Consider the following 23,089-nt stretch of genomic DNA (forward strand, 5'->3'; position numbering starts at 1 on the left):
TTTTAGCATTCCCTTTAATAGCCAATATCGCCTTTGCCACAACTCAAACTATCCACCTCTTTTGTCTATGGAGAACCTTTATTGTATGCTATTTGTCTTTATACACAAATGAAGATGTGATTGATTAACAATCCAATTTGGCAAAGAGCTAGTTGCTTGAAATGATTCAACATCATATGGAGACTTGTTCAGCCTCCCAATAGATTCAAAGTGTTACAACAAGAGTTCCTTTGGATCTACTTATTTATGTAGCATAAAGGCATCTCAGCAGCCTACTTTGTGTACTCCGTACTTCCTAGGATGTTATTTTTCATGGCTGTAGTTTCATCAGTTTGTTTGTCAGAATTAATAGTATTATAAATATTGCAGACAAAATATAGACTACTAAATTATTTTTGATGTGAGTATATATCGGTTAGTATAGATTCACTTTTTTTTAACTCTGCACCTATTTATATTGAAAATACAAATTGTCAAGTTCCAAATATGCTTTTGGTTTTGTGTGCATATGACAGTTGCCTCTTATTTACCCCACTTCCAAAAGGATGGATACAAATCTAAGACCTGTGCATATTGACAAATGTGTACCTAAGCACTGAAAATTTATATTTTATGTACCAAATAGTAAATAGCAGTTGTGCAAAAAAATTACAGTAATGGGAAAGAGGTGACACCTGAGGTTCCTGAAAGGACGTGGGTAGTAAGTGTATTCGGGGACAAGAGAGAGCTCCAATTGTTTTTTGTTTTTTTAAAAAAAAATTATTTAAATCGGGAAACAGCAAGAGACATTGTAAGAGAACAAACAAAGACATACCAGAATGGCAACACCATGGAGGAATAATTATAAATACAGCACAAACACTGAAGAGATACTTAGCTAGATAAAAATGAATAAAAAGAAAAAAAAACAGAAACAGCAGGGCAATAAAAGAAATATGAGAAGGTATTAGCTGGGGCAAGATTTGATCAATTTTCATCCAGCAGAACTATTAACAATATTTGTTGGGATCAGCCAAATCAAATACTCCCAGAGGCAGGGGTTAGGCCTGCTTTCCAGTTGGTGACCAGTCGCCAAATTGCACCCCCGCTTCCTTGATTTATATCCCCTGGTATCATAAATGGCCACTTCATAGCTATAAACTGCTAAAAAGCGGGCTAGCCACATCTGACAGCTGGGGGGGTTGGGGTCTTTCCAGCGAGCAGACAGAATTAACCTTAATACTGCTGTGCCAATAAAAAGCAATCTTTCTTCGGTTTTTGAGAGTTTTAAAGAGTGATCATGTCCCAGTAAAAAGAGGGTTTCCGACTCTGGCAATTTATGGCCAAATAACTCTTCCCAAAATGCTGAGATCATACTTTTAATTGGGACCAGCTCGGAGCAGTTACTAAACATGTGGATAAGAGTCGCGGGTCCTTGTGAACATCTGGGACATAGTCATTCTCTCGTTTACCCCAAGCAAACGTCTTGTCCGGGGTATAATAGAGATCAAATAGGGTTTTAAAAAGCTGTGCTTTCGGATTGCTAGCCATAAACAGATTGTGGCTCAGCTCCAAAACTCTATCTACATCAACATTAGGATTATTTAATTTAGTCGCCCATTTTGTTTCGGTTTTTTCTAGATCATCATGGGTTTAAGTCAAAAGAATATTGTAGAATCTTCCTATTCTAGTATATTCTCCAAGCATAACATCAATAATTTCAATTCTTGACAAACAAATCATAGACTCTTTAGCTTTAAGTTTAGCAAATACTTGCGCAAACTTGAGAAAATCTCCGTTGGACAAATCATATTTGATTTTCAGATCAGAAAAGGTTGTATCAAAGTCATTTAACAAAAAATCATTGACAGTTTTAATACCCAGCCTTTCCCACTTCCTCGCGATTAGATCAAACTCAAGACCGTGTGTGAGATTTGAGTGCCATAGAGGTGTATACAGATTTATTTTCCCAAATTGCATATGCTTAGTAACCTTATTCCAAATTTTCCAGGCACTGATTATGATTTCTCCCTTAAATTTCTTGTAATACTTTGCCTCGGTTTGTTTTAAAAATAAGCCTTTAGCTTCTTGACCAAGTAGGAGCTCATAAATTGAAGGTATTAGATCAATGTCCATCATACTTTCTTCAGTTGGGAAGTTAATTAAGGGGGTGAGTTGTTTAAGAAATGCTGCCCAATGATAAAAAATAATATTAGGTGTTGTGAGCCCACCTCTATGGAGTGGAAGCGACATGAGACTATGGGATCTCCGGATCTTGTCATGCTGCCAGACAAATTTGGACATAAGAGAATTAATCAATATTAACAATTTACGCTCTACAGCTAGAGGAATCGCTCGAAATAAATATAAACATCTAGGTAACACATTCATTTTTAAGAAATTGGCTCTGCCTATAATTGAAAGGTGAAGACTGTTTATCCTGTCCAGATCCGTCTTTATCTTAACAAGGAGAGGATCAAAATTAAGCTTCACTAATTGTTTAGTGTTAGAGCAGATGGTTACACCAAGATAGATAGCCTTCTCGGCTCTCCTTTGATCCAAACATACAATGTTGTCGGTGCACAAGATAACTGTTTTTTCTCTATTAAGGGAGTATCCCGAGCAATTACCGTATTCTGTTGTCAGCTTCTCAATTTCACGGATAGCCTCAATCGGGTCCGGTGTGATGACCGCGATTTCATCGGCATAAGCCAATACTTTTGTCTCAAAATGACCACTGAGCACTGGTTTAATAATATTACTCCAAAAGTTTCAAAATTAGCGGATTGATATACAGAGCAAAGAGCAGGGGTGAACATGGACACCCCTGCCTAGTGCCTCTTGCAATGTTGATACATCCAGATTCTAATCCTAACATTTGGAGTTTAGCTTTGGGGCGTAGATACGTAGACTTGATTGATTTCACAAATTTGGGGCCGAAATTTTTACGATACAAGGCTGTCTACAGAAAGTTCCATGAGACGCGTTCGAAGTCTTTCTCGGCGTCCAGTAGGATCATTGACATTGGACTCCCCGCGGCAGACATGGCATCGAACAGGGCTATAGCACGGCGTGTATGGTCAGTAGTCCCCTTACCCGGGACGAAATCATGCTGCCACGGAGAGACAAGGTGTTCAATGACCCCACTGAGCCTGACAGCCATCACCATTGCATATAATTTGGAGTCCGAATTGATTAAGGATATAGGGCGGTACGAGGTTAGTTGCTCGGGAGGTTTCCCTTTCTTCAGAAAAACAATTATATTAGCCTCATCCCAGGACTTTGGGGGAACCCCATTCCACTGTACCCCTAGAAATAAATCATGGAGAAGGGGACATAATTGATGACCTAGAATTTTATAGAGGTCGATTGGCAGTTTGTCTGGGCCAGCCGCTTTACCGGGCGCTAGTGAAGATAGTGCAGCTATCACCTCGGCAAGTGTGATTTCAGTTTATTGCTCTTCCCTGGTAATGTCATCTAGCAATCTCTCAGCTTCAGGATTATTAAGAAGATTATTGAGATATCCTTCTATGTCATTCCCGGTTATAGTCATTTCCTCCGAATACAATTTTTGATAAAATTGTTGAAACCGATAGATAATGTCGGCCGCTTGGGTATAAGTCTGCCCGCTATCTGTTATTGAGGGGATGTAATTTATTACATTCTTTTGACGGGTTCGGGGTGCCAGCTGCCTGCCAACCTTTTCACCGCTCTCAAACTTTTTTCCTGTGGGTTCTATACGTTTGGGCGGCTTTTTGGCTGAGACTGGAGTTTAAATTCAGACTTCAGTACTGCTACTTGATACATCAAGCAGCTAGTATCTTGTCCCTGCGAGATCATTAGGGTGTGTTCTTCTTCGGCTTTAACCAGGGCTGAGACCTTTACCTCATATTCATTTCTTAATTTCTTTCTGGCCTTTTTTTTAAAGCTTATGGTTTCCCCCCTAAGTGCGGATTTAAAGCAATCCCACACGATATTTCTTGAGGCACTAAACCGGTTGATATTAAAAAATTCTTCCGTCCATTTTTTAATAAACGTAATGTATTCGTTGTTAGACAGAAGCTTTCTATCAAACGACCAGGGCCGGTGTTGTGTAATTGAGGCACCATATGTAGTCAAGAGAACAAGTGAGTTGTGATCTGAGAGAATTTTCGGAGGTCTATTTATTAATGATTGAGGTGCTAAAATTAATGGGCCCTGTCAGGTGGCAAGTTCAGATTCTAGGACCTCAAACACTGCGGGATCGTCGAGGTTGGAAGCATAAATGGTGCAAATAGTGATACCAATTGCAAGTTTAAAAATAACTCATCTACCGTGGGGATCTGAAAGATGACGTACCCCCAAACCAAGACGTGTTTTCGCTAGGATTGCTACACCCCTTATATTTGATGATTGGGTAGATGTTATCAACAAATTATACCCATTGAAGTTCAGTGAGGATCTCTTTGCCCAAGGAAAATATGTCTCTTGGAGACAGAGTATGTCTACAGGGTATAAGTTTATTAGTTCGCCCAATCGACGTCGTTTATCACCGGACAAGAGTCCCCCTATATTCCATGTTTGGACACTTAACCTACCCATTGTTTATAGGAACAGTTAGCTGTATAACTTTCAACAAGTATCGCTTAGCGTGTTGCTCTGGCTCCTTACTAATTACTTTTGATTTATTTAAATAAATGCGGCAGTATCGACAACACTGACAACATTGACAAAAATTCTTACACAAAAAGTCTCTTGCTAGTAAACCTGATTCTCTTTTGATTTTTTTTTTCTGTAACTCCCAGCCCACCCCCCGACACCCTCCCGTAACCACCCTCCCCAACAGTAAGCATTCAGACTCGACCAGAGTCTGGGTGATGAAACTGCAGCACAACATCTTGAACTACCGCCTTCTAATATGTAAGATATGTAAGAAAGGAAAATATAACCAGAGGAGAGAAAGAAAAGAGGAAAAAAGGTGAATACGTTCTAACAGAGTGCTACTGAATATTAACCCAAGCCCAAACCCAGTAAGTCATATCCAGTGTACCCACAAAAAAATTCTGCACTGGTCGACGATTCTCTGTACTGTAGTCTTTTCAAACACAGAAGTAGCTGTACAATATAATGGAATCATCTATCTAATCAACCCTTTTTATGTCAATTCATCAAGATAGGCCTTTGCTTTGATCTCAGACTGGAAGAATTTTTTCTGACCACCTCGCACAATTTTCAGCCTAGCCGGGTTGTTCAAGTAAGCTTGGGCTCCTTTGTCTTGAAAAGGCTTAATCATTGATCGCAACCGCCAGCGTCTTTCAACCGTTGCTTGGCAAAAGTCAGGTCTTGTAAAATATGAAAGGTCATTATATATCAGCTTATGTTCGGGTCTCGCTTTCTCGGCAACTGTCTGCCTTAGCAAAAAGTTTCCAAAGTAAACTAGAACTGCTCTAGGGTATACCCCGAGTTTGAGAGGCATATTAAACGGCATCCTGTGGGCACGTTGGATTTCAACATCCCAGTTCCAGTTTTTTAATTCGGGCATAGACTCCTTGAATAGTTTTATTACAAACGCCCGTGCATTTTCCCCCTCCATTTTCTCCGGAATTCCTAAGATGCGAAGGTTATTACGGCGCTGCCGATTCTCAAAATCTTCAAGCTTCCATTTTATGTCGGATAATTCTGCTTCTTGAAGTCTTATTTTTTCGGAGTTCGCAGTCGCCTCATTTTCATTCGAGAGAACCCTGGCCTCCATCTCAGTAACTCTCTCGCCTACAAGATTGCAGGCTTTGGAAAGCTTCTTGACCACCCCTTGCATTTTACGCAGTGCTGCTCGGGATCTTTTACTATCTAGGGCTGTCTCTTCCCTGTGAGCAGCAATAGCCTGTAATATGGTCTCGACAGCTGTTTGTGGAATCTCGGGAGTACCAGAGTTGTCATGACTCATACGCAACGTTGGCCAGGGTAAAGGGTGACCGTCAACTGGGCCACGCTGTTTGACTCTGGGTATTGACTTTGTTTTAGCTCTAACAGTGTTCGCATTCAAGCTCTCTTCACCATAGCTGTCCTCTGAGGTGCTGGGCAGGAAGCAGACGCAACATCATCCTCCGAACCCCCTGTAGACTCATAATCTTTTGACCATTCCTCCACAGCCTCGACACCGGTCTCATAGGAAAAAGAGTAAAACTCGCTTTGTTCCTTATCCCCCTCAGTGGGTAAATTAACCTTTGAGGTTGAGGGGCTTACATCCGGTGGGGGGACATGCGCAGAAACATGTGTAGCCCTATTCACAATAGCGGAGTCAATGACCCTTGGGGGCATATCAGTAGAAATAGTGTGGATTGTGTCCGGGCTATACTCTGCCGTCATAGTGATTGTTCCAGTGATTGTTCCAGTTTGTACCCCCAATACATTTCCACCTTCTCCGGAAAACGACATGCAATGCCCTTCCAAACCCTGCTCCTCATTAATTTGGAAATCAACAGTTCCATCAGGGTGAATGCACTGCTCAGGGTCAACTATAGCAGAAGTACTTACAGTTTTTTCGGCTGTAGCGAGCTGAGAGCTGGTAGATTTAATTGCGGTGGATATAATTCCAGTTGCGGAATTCGTAGTAATGTTCAATTGTTGCTCCAAGGGCTCAGACATCCCCACACTGCACCCGGGATTAACTGCATTCGGTGTGCTATCAATGTTAGAAAAGCTATTCAATACTTCCTGGGGTGTCAATTTCCCTAAATCAGTCTCTGATTTACTCTGCGCCCCCTTTTTTTTCAAGAATAGATCCATCACTGACGCCCCCGTGGTATTCAACTTTCTTCTAGAGGCAAGTGCATCCTGCCTCGGAGAGTGCCTTGGGTAATGCTGTTTGGGCGTTCACTGACTCCAGGTTTTGGATTTCCCCTTGTTAAGAGATGTACTGGCTGGCCCTCCCTCGTCCAGCGTTGCATCTAGATTCTGCCGTTCTGCTTCCTTGCGGAGGACTCTGGCAGCCTTCGCCATTCTCACTCGGGATGCAGCAGCTGATGCTGCAGACGCGGTCTTCGGGGGGCATAGTTAAATGCTTGAGCGACTCCACCAAAAGAATCCGGACGGAAAAAAACAAGATTGTAATACAGCGCCTCTGTGGTGAGAGCAGGGGTTGCTGTAGAACGGCTACGCTGTAGCCGCGGCTTTGATGCTAGGCGGAAACCCCGAGAACACCCCGTCGGAGCGACCACAATCCTACAGGCGATGGCGCTGTGAGAAGAAGTCGGAGGTCACACAGCAAGCAGGGGTAAGTGCGAACTTGGGAGTCTTTGTATCGGCTCTGGAACCATTACGCCTCAATATGCGTGGAAAAGCAGCCGCTCGGCAGAAAGGCATATACGTTTTCACTCGTCCTAAAAGATGTAGAAACGAGCATTCCCCGCTCCAGATTCGGTCTATGCGCTGGAAACAGGGTACAGGATGAAGCCGTGGTCTTTCCTCTGATCCGGGCGGAGCTCAGGCAGAGCTCAAGCGTAGTGCTGCATTACGGTCTACGGCCAGACCGCCATCTTGCCTCTACCTCCACCGAGCAGAGAGCTCCAATTGTATAGTCCTTTCCAAACCCTGGGCATTGGGGATGAGACGGGAGGGCATGGAGGAATGCAAAAAGGATATCAAAAGGTTGGGCATGATGTGATTGTAAGACCATGCCGCAGTATTTAGTAATAATCTAGGGCGGAATAATTTACTATTCAAACTCTGATGCTAAAATTTTTTTGACGTTGTGGTTTTGGTTGTCTTTTCGTTGCACCTCAATTCAGTTTGAGAGTAGTCCGCCATAGGACCATGCAGGAATGGGATTAGGTGCACACAGACTCAAGTAGGAATTTTAAGAAACGTTATGCAAAGTTGATGAAAAAACATTAAATGTATAATTAAAAAATCAAATATTTGGTGTTATTTATTTTGTGGGTCGATAGATGTGTGTGAGTTGTTTGTGCTTTAGAAGCACTTGTTCTACAACCCAAATGTTATAGGCTTTGTTTGGCAGAGTTGTTTGTTCTGATGGAGACTTTGATTCTTTTAAATTCTTTGTCACTTGGGTCAAATAACCCCTCCCCCGTATTGTGCTGAATATAGTAAATAAAATGACTGTAATGAAATATCAGTACTAACTTTAAAAATGCTTTCTGAAGTACACAAATGCAGTTGCTATTCTGTATCTCTGGAGTTTTAGCCTTTTGGAGACTTACTTACGACTGACTTGAACACAGCAATCTGTAGAGCCTAATGGAGCCCCAACATCATGTAAAACACACTCCTGTTTGTTTCCACTCTTGTCCCACCATCTTTTGTTCTACCATTTGTACGCTTTGTTCACTAATATGTTCCTTTCTGTCTACTGGGTGGTTCTCTCCACTAAGTTGCTCTGGGGGTCCAAATGTTAAAAGAAATATGGTAGTAACTTGATGTTGATCCTCGGCATTAAACAGTGACCTTCATCCATCCCTGAAAGAGATGAAAATTGACCTTTCTATTTTGTGCTTTCCAATTGATAACATTATTACCACAAGCCTAACAGTAATGGTAAGAGGCAGAATTGCTCCAGTTAGGATCAACATAATGTACAGAATCAGAAACATGCAATGGCAATAGCATTAACACAAGTAAATGCTGTGGAAATAGTGTAAACTGTGGGAAAGCTTACCGAGACATATAATTGGAACACTAAATAACATGAGCCACTCAAAGCCCTTCTTTAATATTAGTGAGAATAAAGAAATCCGCACAATAGCGAATGTCCAAGTGATACAAATATTGCATCATCCCTAACATTTAACCTTTATCATAATGCAGCCTTAATTCTAATGCGAACCGCTACCCGTAGACTAACCTCTCACGTTTATAGCACCTATCTGAACTATCACGTTTGTTTTAAAAAAGTTTGAAAAAATGTATTGTTTCAGAGCACTTTATTTTTCACTTTTCCTTACTTAAAAATGTAAATACATTTTTCACTTTCACCTTTTTCATTTTGGATTCGTCATTGTTATTAAAATAATAAAGTGTACTTATTTGAATTTATTGCCAGTCTGAATACTGCACATTTGTCATGTTTAGCTTAGTGACAACGAAATACGATGTTTTTGCATTCATCAGTGCAAGTTACCAACAAGAATTATGTACACATTCATGAGTCGGGAAAGGTAGATGTAAACGTGGTTACCAGCAGTTATTCCCAATTTATGTACATAAATACACATATCGGCAACAATAACGCTGCTTCTGAATGCAGTAACAACATTTCTATATTAGAATATTATCCCTTTTTTCATTTAGTTCCAAAAGATGGCCAGAGTGTTTGAAATAGAAATAGTGGGAATAAATGGTTGAAAACTGGGTGTGAAAGTATCAGAGCCGTAAAGTATTAAGTTTGCAGTGAGTTTTAACTGTAAGTAGTTGTATTGTATAGTTAGGTCTTGTTTCTCATAGCCTAACCTTCCATGTTATTGCATTCTATGCAATCTAAGCACTAGTCTGTAGTTTAGCAGTACCCATAGAAATGAGTTCTAAAATGGTAGAAGAAGGCAATTTATAAAAGTAGATTGAAGTTTTTAATGGGCTCTAAGCAGTACACTCAAAAGTACTTTGACGTTCAAGCAGAAATACAGAATGGTGAGTTAAATAAAAATGGTGAGCCCAATTGATGAATCTAATATCACTATCTTGGCACCTTTAAAATGAAAGAATGACTATTGACAAAACTTAGTTGTTGAGATACAGAAGTAAGGATAGTATGCTAGTGCTTGCTAACCTGTTACAAACAAACAGAAGAATGAAAGACTTAGTAACAGGCCATGTGAACACCAATGTAGCAATAGTCTTCAAAGGGTCAGAGCAAGTATTCCAGATGTATTTACCCAGCATATTTTATTACATGTTATGAAGCCTTTATTTCATACGTTGTAATCCTTATCCATTCAAGGTGGACAACACAAGTTAAATTAATGTGGACAAAGTTACCATTTTTGTTTTATCATTGTTGTGATTAAATTCTTGTGATTAAATTGTTCTCATTCTGTTTCTATGTCATATTCAATTAATACTTTAGTCTTATCATAATAGGTTATTACTGTGGCTCATTTCTGATTAGTCATATTCTTATCCATTCTATTTATTGTACCCTCTGCAGATATTTTGAGTTCTACTGGTGCAACAATGAGTGGAAAGTCTCTGCTTCTCAAGGTTATTCTTCTCGGGGATGGTGGAGTTGGAAAAAGTTCACTCATGAATCGATATGTGACCAACAAGTTTGATTCCCAAGCCTTTCACACAATAGGCGTTGAATTCTTAAACCGTGATCTGGAGGTAGATGGAAGATTTGTGACTCTTCAAATCTGGGACACCGCAGGGCAGGAACGTTTCAAAAGTCTACGAACCCCTTTCTATCGAGGAGCAGACTGTTGCTTGTTGACTTTCAGTGTGGATGACCGTCAGAGCTTTGAGAATTTGGGAAACTGGCGGAAAGAATTTATTTTCTATGCAGATGTGAAGGACCCTGACAATTTCCCATTTGTAGTCCTTGGTAACAAGGTAGACAAAAGTGACAGAGAGGTCACCACAGAGGTGGCACAAGCTTGGTGTATTGAAAATGGAAACTATCCTTATCTAGAAACTAGTGCTAAGGATGCTACAAATGTGGATGTTGCCTTTGAGGAATCAGTAAGGCAGGTACTTGCTGTAGAAGAGCATATGGAGCATTCTATGCTTGGGAACACTATTGATTTGCACAGCGAGTACAAATCTGGTTCTTCATGCTGCTGAGAGTAGAGTGCTGCTAATTGGCTGTGAAACAGGATGCTGTCCATTGGCTTTTGGGTACCAATCAAGGTTGCTCAAAGAATGGCAAAGGAAGGGATATTTCCTGGTGAAGGCTTTTCCTTTCTGTTCAAACGGAGGATGCCGTTTGCGTACCTGCTATATGGGAAAAAAAGATTGAGCAGGGTTTGCAGGTGATTGTCTAATTTTGATTGCTGGCACAATTAATGAGAAATAATGTGAGCATTTTCTTTATTGAAGTAAAAATGAAATAATCAGCCAGCACTAGGAGTTAGCGTAAAGACCAATGCATATTTGCCGTGTGAAGGTTTTGGAGTATGAATAAATGGATATGTATTCTCTTCAGCATTTATTCCTCAAGAATTTTAACATCAGAAGATATAAAATCAGTAAATTACTGCTGAGAAATAAATGTTTCTTAAACTTATGCAGTGGCTAATTGACTGCAAAAGTTGTCTCATCTTCAAACAGTCTATTCAACCTCAACGCACTTCTCCCATTTGATGTCTACTGTGTTGGCCAGTGTCTTTACCTGTGAGGTGTTAATTGATAATTACATATTTAAGTAACACCACAGCATAAGAGTTTCCCAATTTTACACCTGAGCAATTCTTACATTCTAGCAATATATATGTGTATTTTTATTAACTAGGAATGTTATTGTCTGTTTTGGTATTGTGAAACGTAATGGTTTGTTCATAAGAAGGTGGGCAAAACTGTAGGCAGCAGTATGACAAACGGACTTGTTTGCTTTTGTTAATTTGTAAACTACTATTTGTTCAATCAAGTGAATCAACAATGTAATAATGTACATGTATACAAAGAATGTACATGAAATATCTTGACAAATTCTCTTTGAGAAACACTTGTTCCCAAACTTGAATAGAATTGAACAGGAATAGGTAGGAAATGTATATTGCCAATTCCGCAGTACTAATGTCGTGTGAGGCAAATTTGGAACCTTTGGGGATACATAAGGCATTTGAAGAAGTACACAGCTATTAACTGCGAAAGTGCTTAGCTAATTTACACGAGTGTCTTGTTTTTATGTTGCCTGGTACAATCCCTGCTTCTATAAGCCCTCCATTGTATTTGAGACAATTCCACATAGAGCATCCCTTTATTCCGTAAAGAAAACCTGCTTGAAAAAGCACTCAAATTGCACAACCACTCGTTCATTTTTTTTACCCACAAGCAGAGAGCAGGCCTTTTTTTAAAAATTTTTTGCTCTAGTTTTTTTTTTATATAGAAAAATTTGCTTCTATTTCTAGAATGAGGTCAAGGGGCAGAATGCTTAATAAGTGATGCTCCTCTTGCAGAAGAAGACTAGTGATAAAAACGAATTATTTGTCAATAATTGAATGCTTAACATTGACCCTTTTGTAATTTGAAAAGGAAAACAGAAATGAATCAGGGTGCATTTTTTTAATTTAGAGAAATACGATAATAAACTCAGGCTAGGTATTTAATAGATTTATGTATGTATTAAAACATGTTTGTATTATATGTTGTGCCAGTGATTCCATCATGCATCTCAATTCTTTTCCCTTTAAGCTGAGCACGAGTTTTCTAGTGGTTTACCAAAAGCGATCAATGAAGACCTTATTGGCTCAAAGCACATATGCTAAAGCCCCTCCTAATTATCTGCTATTTGAGGGAATAAAGCCTAAGAACAGAAGTAGTGGAAGTTGATAGTATTTCAGTGCTTTGAAAGTACACATGTCCTCAAAAACATAAAGGAATATTTGCCATTATGGGTGAGCATGGGGGCTCTGTAAAGTGTGTTTTCGCTCAAGAAATATAACTAGTGTGGTGCTACTCACAGAAACCATAACCTCTTTCACAAGTATTAAGTAGGAAATGGCTCGAACTGTATTCTGTCCGCCTCTAAATTGTAAGTACTTTCTGGCTACCACAAGCATGGACTTGAGTAAACTGACTGCAACCTCATTTTAAGCAGGTCACTCCTGGCAAACTAGTTCATTGTCCCATATATTTCTTTGAGCACCAGCCACATGGGATGAAGATCGCTACAGCCTAACTTGCTGCACACCCAGATATGTTCCCGTCCTTCCAATGGCGCGTCTCTTTATTCATGCCACTGATCTCAATCCCTTAAAAACTTTAGGATAGCACTCCTTCTTGGACACAAGTGAACTGGATGAGTCACTAGCACCGATTCACTCCAAAAATATGCTATGTTAGTGGGCCCATACCTTAGCACCCACCTGCACTAGATCTGGCATCCTTTGCTTCTGTCCCTGTCTTTGGTCCTCAGTGGCTCATGAGTGGAACTTGCCCACAAACGGAAGATGACAAAGTGATCACTCAGCTGGTGGCAGGCATAACTCAGGCTGTATGAGATCTTTGAAATGTTCACTTCTTGATTTGTAAACCAGAACTGCCCTTTAAGTAGATAACCCAGAGCTCTGTCTGTTGAGGTCTGTGAAACAAAAGGTTATCTTCTAGAACAGACTCAGAAACGTGATGATGGGTGTAGTTAAATTTGTCTTTCCCAAAATTTGCCTTTTTGCTATAGTCCAGGAAATAACTTCTTTTCAACTGGTTGTAGGTTCAAGGATAGAAGTAAATTCAATATGTGAGTCATATCTACATGTCCTTGACCATTTTTGTAGATTATGTAGTGCTAGCATTTAAAATGGTAAAGATGAAGACTCAACTAGCTAGACATAAGTATTCACATAAACCTATAGGAAGTATTCAACAACAAGGATGGAATTTTGAAGAACAGTTTCCCACCTATTCGTCACAGTGGGCAGCTGAGCATAAGACATTCATACTTGGTGGCAAACCATGTGTATAGCAGAAAACTCTTTTTTTGACATGGTGATTGTGTTTCGACCTGTTCCGACTGAAGAAGACCAGAGAATCTCAGATTATTTTTGTTCTTTTGCACTTTACCATTCTCATATGTATCACATTATTGTGGACAGCTGCTATACTGTTTGATAGATGCGAATACAGAATCTCAGGCAAGATTGCCATTCCCAGGGTCAAAAGGTCAAGTGCAGTATCAAGACAATTCTAAATCATGCTAGATCTTCAAAATTTATTTTGCATATACATGACAGATTCTATCGGATCAAAGACAAAGCGTTTACAGTCAAGTGTGTCACATCATTGTCTCTGCAGCAGGCAGAGTAGACCTATTTATTCCTTTACAGTTTTTCATACATCACACGTTTGCAAATGAAACCTGCTAAAGAGCTAAAAGTTAATTCACTAATATACACCTGCCTTAAGATTTTCAGATACTAAACTTCTAACCTGAACTGCACACTGAAACTATGAAAAGTAAGGTATGGCAGAATTAAAACTGCTCATAAATCTATTTCTTCTGAAAGGTTTTATGTTTTTTATTTTGGGTATGTGTTTAGTACTAACCTTGCCACAGGAGAGGCAAAAGGATGACTCTAGTAAGTACAGTACAAAGGCAAGGGGTGGGTCACATACATTAGCATCCGTTAGATGGTTTACATAGGCATGCTGTGAAGACCTACTTAGCATTTGTATCAGAATGACATGGCACAAGACATGATTAGGGTTTCTGGGAATTTTGGTTGCCTCTAGGTATTCCACATGCGGTGCAACAGGGGTGTGGTCATCGTAAAGGCATTGGTTGCCTCCCAAGTCTTTACTTTTTGAGTTTGAGCATTAAAAGAACTGAAATGTTGTGTGTGACCTTAGCAAGACGCTTACTCAAAGTCTTGTTTTCTGGCTAACTATGCATTAGTATGGACTAGACCTGTCAAAACACGTGTGCCAATATCTTGTGAAGTCAAGAAATTGATATAAAGAAAAACATATGGAAATATTTTAAGCTCGAGCAAGAGCAAGGGAAATCATCTTGTTCTTTTCATCCAAGCTGAATTGTTGCCCATTCCTCGTTCCTGGTTAAATGTAATTCAACTGCAGTTGCATTTGTAAATGAAGTCTGGACAATTGGATCTATGAAAAACTTAATTTTGAAATATTTGTAAAATTTGTAGAACATTCTGATCTTGCGAAAGCCTGTGGTTCCATGGGAAATACATATGAACCTTTACCAGTGATCACTCCCTTACTTTTACTGCGAAGACTTTTATTCTTACCATCACTTTTTGTGTAGAAAGTTATTTTTCACTAGAACACACCACACTCTCCTGCTTTGGAAAGTGTCTCTGATGTTTACCATTATAAATCCATTGTTTGTATTGTATTTTTCCCCTCGTCCACCTACTTTCAATGGACACAGGATCTTGAATTTCATGAATTATAGAAGGGTGATGCATCAAATGAAAACTTACAAATACGGCTGCGCAAGCAGAGTGTGCGTGACTTTCGCGTAGCTCATGGGATGTTAAAAAAATAAAATAACCTTAATAAGAGACGTCACATCTGCATTACAATGTGCAGGGTACAGGCATGGAAAGATGCTTCTGTGCAACCAAGTCTAATTCTACCTCTTACTAAGTAATACTGATAACGAATTTAACTTTGTTAGCACCAAATAAATCTTGGATAACTCTCTCCCACATTTGAAGCCTGCATTTTGAATTTCAGTGAACTCCTTGTTTTAACTCCGATTCAAGAGCAGTAGTTTAAGGTCGCCCAAAAAATCTAAGATTTTGCAAAGTTCATTTTAGATTCCGCTTCATGCAGTATTTGTACTTTAACTGAATGAGCACAGCTAGGCATTACTTTACAAGGGTTTTAATGTTGTGAAGAGTATCAGTAATCAAAGTGTTTTACCCAATCCAGCAACTTACAGCAATGCAGCTTCATAAGTTAATGCTGACCTAACAACCTCCATACCGCAGTTGATGAAAGGTAAGGTTGACCTTTTCTGGATAAGTAGACTTTTTCATGTTATGGTCATTGGTGCTGGTAGGTGCTTTATACAGATAAGTCCATTAGTGTAGGTAGACATTTTATAGTCGTCTGTGTCTTTGTTTCTGGCACTAAGCAAGAGTGGATCTATAAAGATAATGTGAAATGAAGGTAACAGGAGTTGAGAAAGCAGCCTTTTGTATATATTTCCTGCAACAGAGCTTGATCAATGTGGTTGAAGTCAATTAAGGACTATATTGATCTCTTGTACTCCATCCAGCTTATATGCCTAGTGCAACAAGCATTTCAGCTTCTCCTGCAGTTTGGAACAGGATAAGGCCCTGATTCTGAGTCATGCTGAGAATTTTGCTCCGCCTTATTCTGAGTTGGTAGGTGTTTCTATATGTAGTAGAACCACTTCAAAAACACAGGGAATGAGGCTTGGCTTTTCTATGACATTTGTCCCCCAGCCAGAAGTGTCCTTCCCCCTTCCCTCCCCTCCTCCTTGCTACCCCACTAAACTCCACCCACAGGTCCTAGCATACATTTAGCACTGGCTCAGGTTAGATGGTACCTATATCTGCTAAACTGCACAGAACTGGGAATTCCCTCTGGTTTTAGGACCAGAGAAATCAGTCCCTTACAGTAACCCCCCCCCCCCCCCCCCCCCCCACAGGGTTCAGCTTATAATTGGAAAAATAATTTTGCGGACAACTGCACAGTACTAGTAAGTTCATGTGCCAATCTACCATTCCCCCCGGTACCATCCAACTCGGGCCTTAGTGGTCTATTGACTGCAGCATTGGACCTGGAATCAAGAACCTGGTGTCCTTAATTCAAGTCCTATTCCACTCTGAAAAAACTTCACATTTTGGATGCATGTACCTACTCTAGTGGATTCCATTTAACTTTGTTGTATATCTGTACGGCTTTGAAATGTTTTTTTCCCCACAGGAAGCGTATGCTATTGATTTTTTTTCTTCTTTTTATGTAATAAACACCCGATGGGCAGGCATAAACCCTTTGGAGTGCCCAATGGTGTGTTGACGATTATTTCATCTCCTATGAGCCCATTTTCACGTCTTGTTCATGTCAATATCACATATTCTTGGTGAACAAAAGGCTGCTCATTCACATAAAATCACGCTTTTTTTAATTAGGGGTCTTCTCCTTGATAAAGTTCCGGAACCACAACTGCCAGAAACCAAGCACCTGAAGCAACCTTTGCACTGCACATTCTGTCTTTTGCATTTGTTTTCAACACTTTTAATTACCTGGCTATACAAGTCAAAGTTATTCTGGAAAATCACAGGTCTTGTTTGTATTTAAAAAGTCAGGTAAGAAGTACATTGCAACCAAAAGTAAGTTCTGTGTATTCATCACCATTACCAGTTCATATCCAAGCCAAGTAAACAAACTTATGTGCAAATGTGTGAGGATTTGTGACACTGTTAAATGACCTTCGAAGTGCTAAGAATTAAAATAAAACATAGGTATCATTGGTTAACTTGTAATAAATATTTTATTAATCAAACTATTTTTGAGTGTCAGATTGAATTTAACAATGGATCAATTCATATTTGAAAGTTTACCATAAACTAAAGGCACACAGACATTTAACATAAAGATGGCTCCCAGGTTTCTGTTTCTCCTGATTTCTTCTGATCCATGCAGACAGAAAAACCTTTCCATTCCATTTCCAAGCCGTATTTTTTTTTACTTCAATAAGGATAAAAAGAAAAAATCGGTCGTTTTTTAAGGATTCTCCGTGCTAATGACTGTCTGGCCAATATCTGTGCTTATTGACGGAGATAATACACTAGTTGCAGCTTTTCTTTTTCAGAAAACCCAAAATGTGGATAAATTCAGATAAAATGAGCAACAAATAAATATGGCTAAATATAGACTCAAATTAGAACAAATGCAATAAAAAAGGGAATGCTAAATATAATTAGTAATTTGACTCCACACATCTCTTTTTATGACTATGCAAATAACATTCAGCGACCTCTAAAAAAATGGGTGCGTATTGGAACTTGTGAGTTTCTTTTTTTTGGGGGGATACACTTTGAGGTGGTTTGTGTTTCTAAACAAATGTTCTCTTGTTTAAATAGTATCTGCTAGTAATCTCTCAGAAACTACCAAATGACTGCCAGAGACTCTCGAAGTTGTCAACCTAACATATTTTGGGCACTCTACTATGGAATGCAAGTATGGAAAATGCATCATATGACACAATAGATTTGGTATTTTTAAAATGATTTCTGTTCAGCTGTGAGCAGATTTTGCAATGACAGAATGGTTATCTGTAAGTTTACATTTTGACAGTTATCTTTTATTATTGTATTTGGTGGTGTGTATATATTCTTCAGCTCACAAGTTCACATGAGTATGTTTCTGACATATCTAACAAGACGCCTAGTAGAAACTTTTGCTATGAAAGCACATTGCACTAGACCGTCTGGTGCATGAGCGACGAAGCTTGATTATATGTTATGTTTCATTTATGCTGACTCCTGCAGACATTTTCTTTCTGATATCTCCGCAAATCCAACTAACCAAATGAGGAGTTAAGCAGACGTGGGTGGCCTATATTTCCAAATTACATTGCTTGCGCATTGACATTTTTTTTTTCTTCAGAATTGCACAAATTTAGTCCCTAAACATTTTTTCAGATTGTTTTGCAATTCATTCAGAGAATAAAGGAACCATAACAATCGGTTCATTATGTGAGATGTTCCACATTCTGAGTGTCTGAAAATTACTTTCCTACATTTGTTGGAACTATTGCAAAATATGTTTGGCTAATCTTCATGCCCGTTGGCATCCAGTTTAGGAAAATAGCCAAAGCTATCTATTGCTCTTTTAATTCTGTATGTGAGGTTCATGAATTGGCAAGTGCAAAATTGGATCTTGGCTGCGATTGCTCTCATTTGTTTATTGAAATGATTGTGAGTACAAGTAACTTCATAAAGTTCTGTCTCAAGCACCATCTGCTAGAAGAAAGGCTGCGAGAATTCCATCTGTTTTGCTGATGCCCGACTTCTTTTTTTTTTCCTAGTGGAGTACTTTAACTCATGATGTCACATAACCACTTTAGCACTGTGGGCAGGTACCCTCTGGTGTTCTGTAATTCGTCCTTAAAATATATCGGAACATTTTTGACATTTTAACTTCTATTGATTATATTTGTGATCCATTTTCCTAATAGCTGTGTATTTTTTTATAATTAATGCAAATTTGTTTCTGGTTTCTGTGAGAGGTAGGAGTTTAACCTGATAGAATAGATGCCTTTTTATTTGACTTCCCCTCTATTCCTTCAATTTCCTATTGTCTTTAATATATTGAGGTGAATCCAGATGGCTGATTGTAGCTGTACTACCTTCTTAGACACCTAAAAAAGATGCTCTCTTTACAGTCTCCCAAAATGTCTGTTAATGTTCCAAGGCAGAAGTATAAAACTGGAATTTTGCGTTTTTCCCCCCAGTTAATTCCAAATGGCATTTTTTGGTATTAGATAAAAGGATTTAAACTCTCTCTTGCATCCCTGAAGGCCTCTTTTGGTAAATGGGCATGCCAGACGTTCTGATTCAGAGAACAGGAACTCTATGACCATAGGTTTGTGAAGGGCTGCAGTCCTGGGGTCATTAGACCAAGGTGTGTTTTCTATGCCGAGATCAACAAGAACCTCACCTGCAAACTCCAGAATGCCGCCGCAAGACTAGTCCTTAACCTACTTATCAACAGCCATATCAGCCAACACCTACTTACCCTGCACTGGCTCCCTGTTGAGAACAGAATCACCTTCAAGCTCTCTCACCCACGCACACCAGGCCGGCCACAACACCGGACACGCCAAGTTGAACCACACCCTCGCCTTCCACTCTCCCCAATGCTCTCTCCGCTTGACCCAGCTCTCCCTCGTGACGGTTCCTCGGATCAAGAAAAGCAGAACAGGAGGGCGCTCTTTCTCCCACCTTGCGGCCAGAGCATGGAACTCCCTACCTCTCCACCTCTGACAGACTGCATTGCCCCCTAAAGGACCTCAAGACCTGGCTCTTCCATGGAACTCGGTGAGCCACCAGGATCTACAGAACCCCCAGCCCCTTTCCCTCAGTGCCTTGAGACCCATTCCGGGTGAGTAACTTGTGCTCCATAAACCCATGAATTGATTGATTGATTGGTTTCTGAATGCTGGCTGTTTGCTCCTTTAGTCAGAGTGATAGTAGTAGTGGAGGTCTTTTTATGAAAAAAGGTGAAGCATCATCGCATACTCTGCGAGTGGGGTATAGTGGTGCTGCAGCAATCAGGATGAGCCAGTTTGAAATGATCTTTTAACATGGTTTTGGTGGAATATATACCTGAATCATTTTGGTTAGAAAAATAGTCTCCACTGGCTACTCAAAGTTGCTGTTTATATTTTCACACGGTCTGTTGATAGCTCATGCGTTTTTACAGGGAGTAGTTGAAGGATAATGCGGGGCAAAAGATGATGCAGAAAGACTGAGTAAAGGATTTAGGATGAACCCTGTAGTACTCCAAAGGTCAGCTCTTTAAAGATGATCTAAAAATAGGAGGTGAAAGTACTTGAGATTGCTGTAAAAAAGTATTGAAACTGATCCATAGCTATGCCATACATTTCTACAGATGCCAGCTCAGTCATCTGAATGGAATGTATGATGGGCTTGTGTGCGCTATCAAAAGAGCTGACCTGGTGCAAGGAATAGGAAGCTGTAAGGAGCCAAATCCAAGACATTGTTACTTTCTAAAAATAAAGATGGTAGTTGATATGTTTTTCCAAAAATGTGGCAGAAAAAGGGCCAGCGAGATGAGACAATAATTTTAGACCGCCAGGACAACTGCAATTATGCGGCAGGAGATGGCCAAATTATGCGGCAGGTGTTAGTAAATTATGCAGCAAGAAAAGGCAAATTATGCTGTACAATGTGCCACATTTGGTAATAGTGTTGCTTCATAATTTATTTAAATTTTTTTATTTTTTTTTGTATTTTATGGAAGAAACAAGGAGAAAAAGCATACAGCGACAGCCCCGCAATTCTTCCCACACAGGGGGTACGTTGAAGAGGCACATATCATAGAAGGGGTGTGCTAGAGAGTTACCACAGTGCTTCTTGCAAAGCAGTCTCGGAGGTCACTTGGACGGGTACTCAAAGTCAATCCCCCTCCAGTATCCCGGAGGGGGTAGAAGCCCTGCGAAGAAGGAATAGCAAAACCAAGGCAAATGCTACCGGGCAGAAGGATACTGAAGCCTCCAAGCGCTTGGTGGGCATCGCAACCAATAACCTAACAACAAAACCAAAACCCTACCCAACCACCCTCCCTACCCACCCCCCGGATGATGGCGACAATCACAAGCATTCATTCATACAGTCATACGAGCATGGTTATAACTGAAAGAGGTGGAGCGCGCGTACTGAGGATGGGCCGACTGCCGATGGTTAGCCCCGTGAAAGAAAGCGGGCCAGGGGACCCCATCGAAATATGAAATTCTTGAAGTTGCCTAGAAAGATGTCCGCCACTCGTTCCACGCTCAGTAATCTCCACAGTCGAGCGTGCCATAGGGAAATTGCCGGAGCGTCAGGTTTCTTCCAGGCCGCTGCCAGGGTGAGCTTGGCCGCTCCAAGACAAAGCCATAAGATCTATTTGTCAGCTCTTGTTTGGTGTTCGAGAGCAGGGTCCCGAAGACCCAGCAGAACGTAGTCTATTGAGTCAGCTACCGGGTAGCCGAGAATTTCCTTGAGATGGGACAGAATCTCTTCCAAGTAAGGTCGGATAACCGGGCAGTCCCACCAGATGTGGCGGAAGTCCCCCAGCAGTCCACAGCCCCTCCAACAGCGGTCCGAGGAGGCCGGGAATATGCGATGTAATTTGGATGGGTACAAGTACCAATCCATAAGGGTCTTAATGTGGGCCTCCCGCAAGTCCACCGAGCGGTTGTGCGCAGTAATGTCTCGCCAAAGGCCTGACCATTCCGCCTCCGTAATGTCCCTCCCGAGCAGTTCCTCCCAGTGCCCCATATAGCGGGGACGGGGTGTCGCAGCCGTCGTAAGTAGCAGATTATAGAGGAAGGAGATAGCCCCTTTCATAGTGTTAGTTCGTAGGATGAAGGCCTCAAATGTGGATGGAGGTCTCGTGACTGCGTCGCCAACCCCAGCTGAAGTAGCCCAGTGGAGGAGCTGGATGTGGTGAAACCGCTCAGAGGCCGGGACTCCATAGTCCCTCATACAGTTGGCAAAAGTGAGCGGGGTGGAACCGTGGAACAAGTGTGTAAGGGCCCTACAACCCCACTCTCTCCACAGCCGAAAGGGGCCCTCCTGCATCGCCGGCGGGAAGGCCGGGTTGAAGTGTATTGGCGTGAAGGGAGACGGGAACGTAGTCCAGCGATCATCGCTAGAGACTGTGTCCCATATTTTCAGGACCGTGCTAGTGGGAGTACTGATGTAAGCGTTCTTGGGCCTATCTACCTTAGGTTTCCAGGCCAGATCCCAAACGGACCGTCCTGCGACACTCCTATCCATGTGCAGCCAGTGTTTTTCCGATAGTTGCTGGGACCATTCCACGAGGACCCTTAGTTGTGCTGCTTTATAGTACAGGTGCATATCGGGGAAGCCCACCCCCCCCTCCTTCCGCGGTCGGCGCAGTGTGAAGAAGGAAAAACGCGCCCGCCCGCCCTACCAGAAGAAGCGGAGAATCAAGGTCTTGAGGCGCCGAAAGAAGTCCAGATCCACCGGGATAGGAAGAGCCTGGAAAAGGTATAGAAATTTGGGGAGGAGGACCATCTTAAGAGCGTGGATTCTACCCAGCCACGAGATATACTTATGCTTCCACCGGTCCGAATCCACCCGAATGGATGCCAGAAGCGGGGGGAAGTTCACAGAGAACTAGTCCCTTATGTAAGGCGTCAGCCGAACCCCCAGGTATAGTAGAGAGGTGGTCGCCCAGCACCGAGGTGTTAATAGCCGCACCCGTTCCTTCTCAGCAGGGGAAAGTGTGAGATTGAGGATATATGATTTATCAAAGTTGACTTTGAAACCGGCCACCTTCCCAAAGCCGGACAGGACTGCATGGACGTGTGGGAGTGAGTGAGACGGATCTCCAACGGATAACAAAACGTCGTCCGCAAAAAGAGAAATTTTGTGCTGTTCACCAGTGAAGGAAAGACCCCAGATCTCCTCGTGCCCCCTCACCGCCAGCGCCAACGGCTCAATGCTCAGCGCGAAGAGTAGGGGGGAAAGAGGACAGCCCTGTCTGGTACCGCGAGAGTGGGAGAAAAAGGCGGAAAGGTGACCGTTAATTGTCACCCTAGAGCGGGGATCGCTATAGTTTGCCCGTATCATTGTGATAAACTTGTCCGAGAACCCAAAGGCGACCAGGGTGTGGAACAAAAATCCCCAATCCACGCAGTCGAAGGCCTCCGCGTCAAGGCCCACCAGCCCCGCTGGTATGCGAAATCTATTGGCCTTTTCTATCAGGT

General features: G+C 41.2%; 1 protein-coding gene across 3 annotated transcripts in view; it reads left to right on the forward strand.

Annotated features, from left to right (window-relative positions):
• RAB9B (RAB9B, member RAS oncogene family) overlaps positions 1-17,146 on the forward strand; it is a 51,594-nt gene extending 34,448 nt beyond the window's left edge. For 2 of the 3 annotated variants that reach the window (XM_078688395.1, XM_078688396.1), the window contains one exon: positions 10,118-12,520. In XM_078688395.1, coding sequence (XP_078544521.1) covers positions 10,144-10,749 — 606 coding nt within the window. In that variant the 5' untranslated portion in view covers positions 10,118-10,143 and the 3' untranslated portion in view covers positions 10,750-12,520. Of the gene's footprint in view, positions 1-10,117; positions 12,521-16,754 lie in introns of those variants that run through there. The other variant, XR_013610637.1, reaches the window with a different exon arrangement.
• Positions 17,147-23,089: the final 5,943 nt, after the last annotated feature.

Source organism: Lissotriton helveticus, chromosome 4_1, assembly GCF_964261635.1.
Source record: "Lissotriton helveticus chromosome 4_1, aLisHel1.1, whole genome shotgun sequence".
Classification (NCBI taxonomy): domain Eukaryota; kingdom Metazoa; phylum Chordata; class Amphibia; order Caudata; family Salamandridae; genus Lissotriton; species Lissotriton helveticus.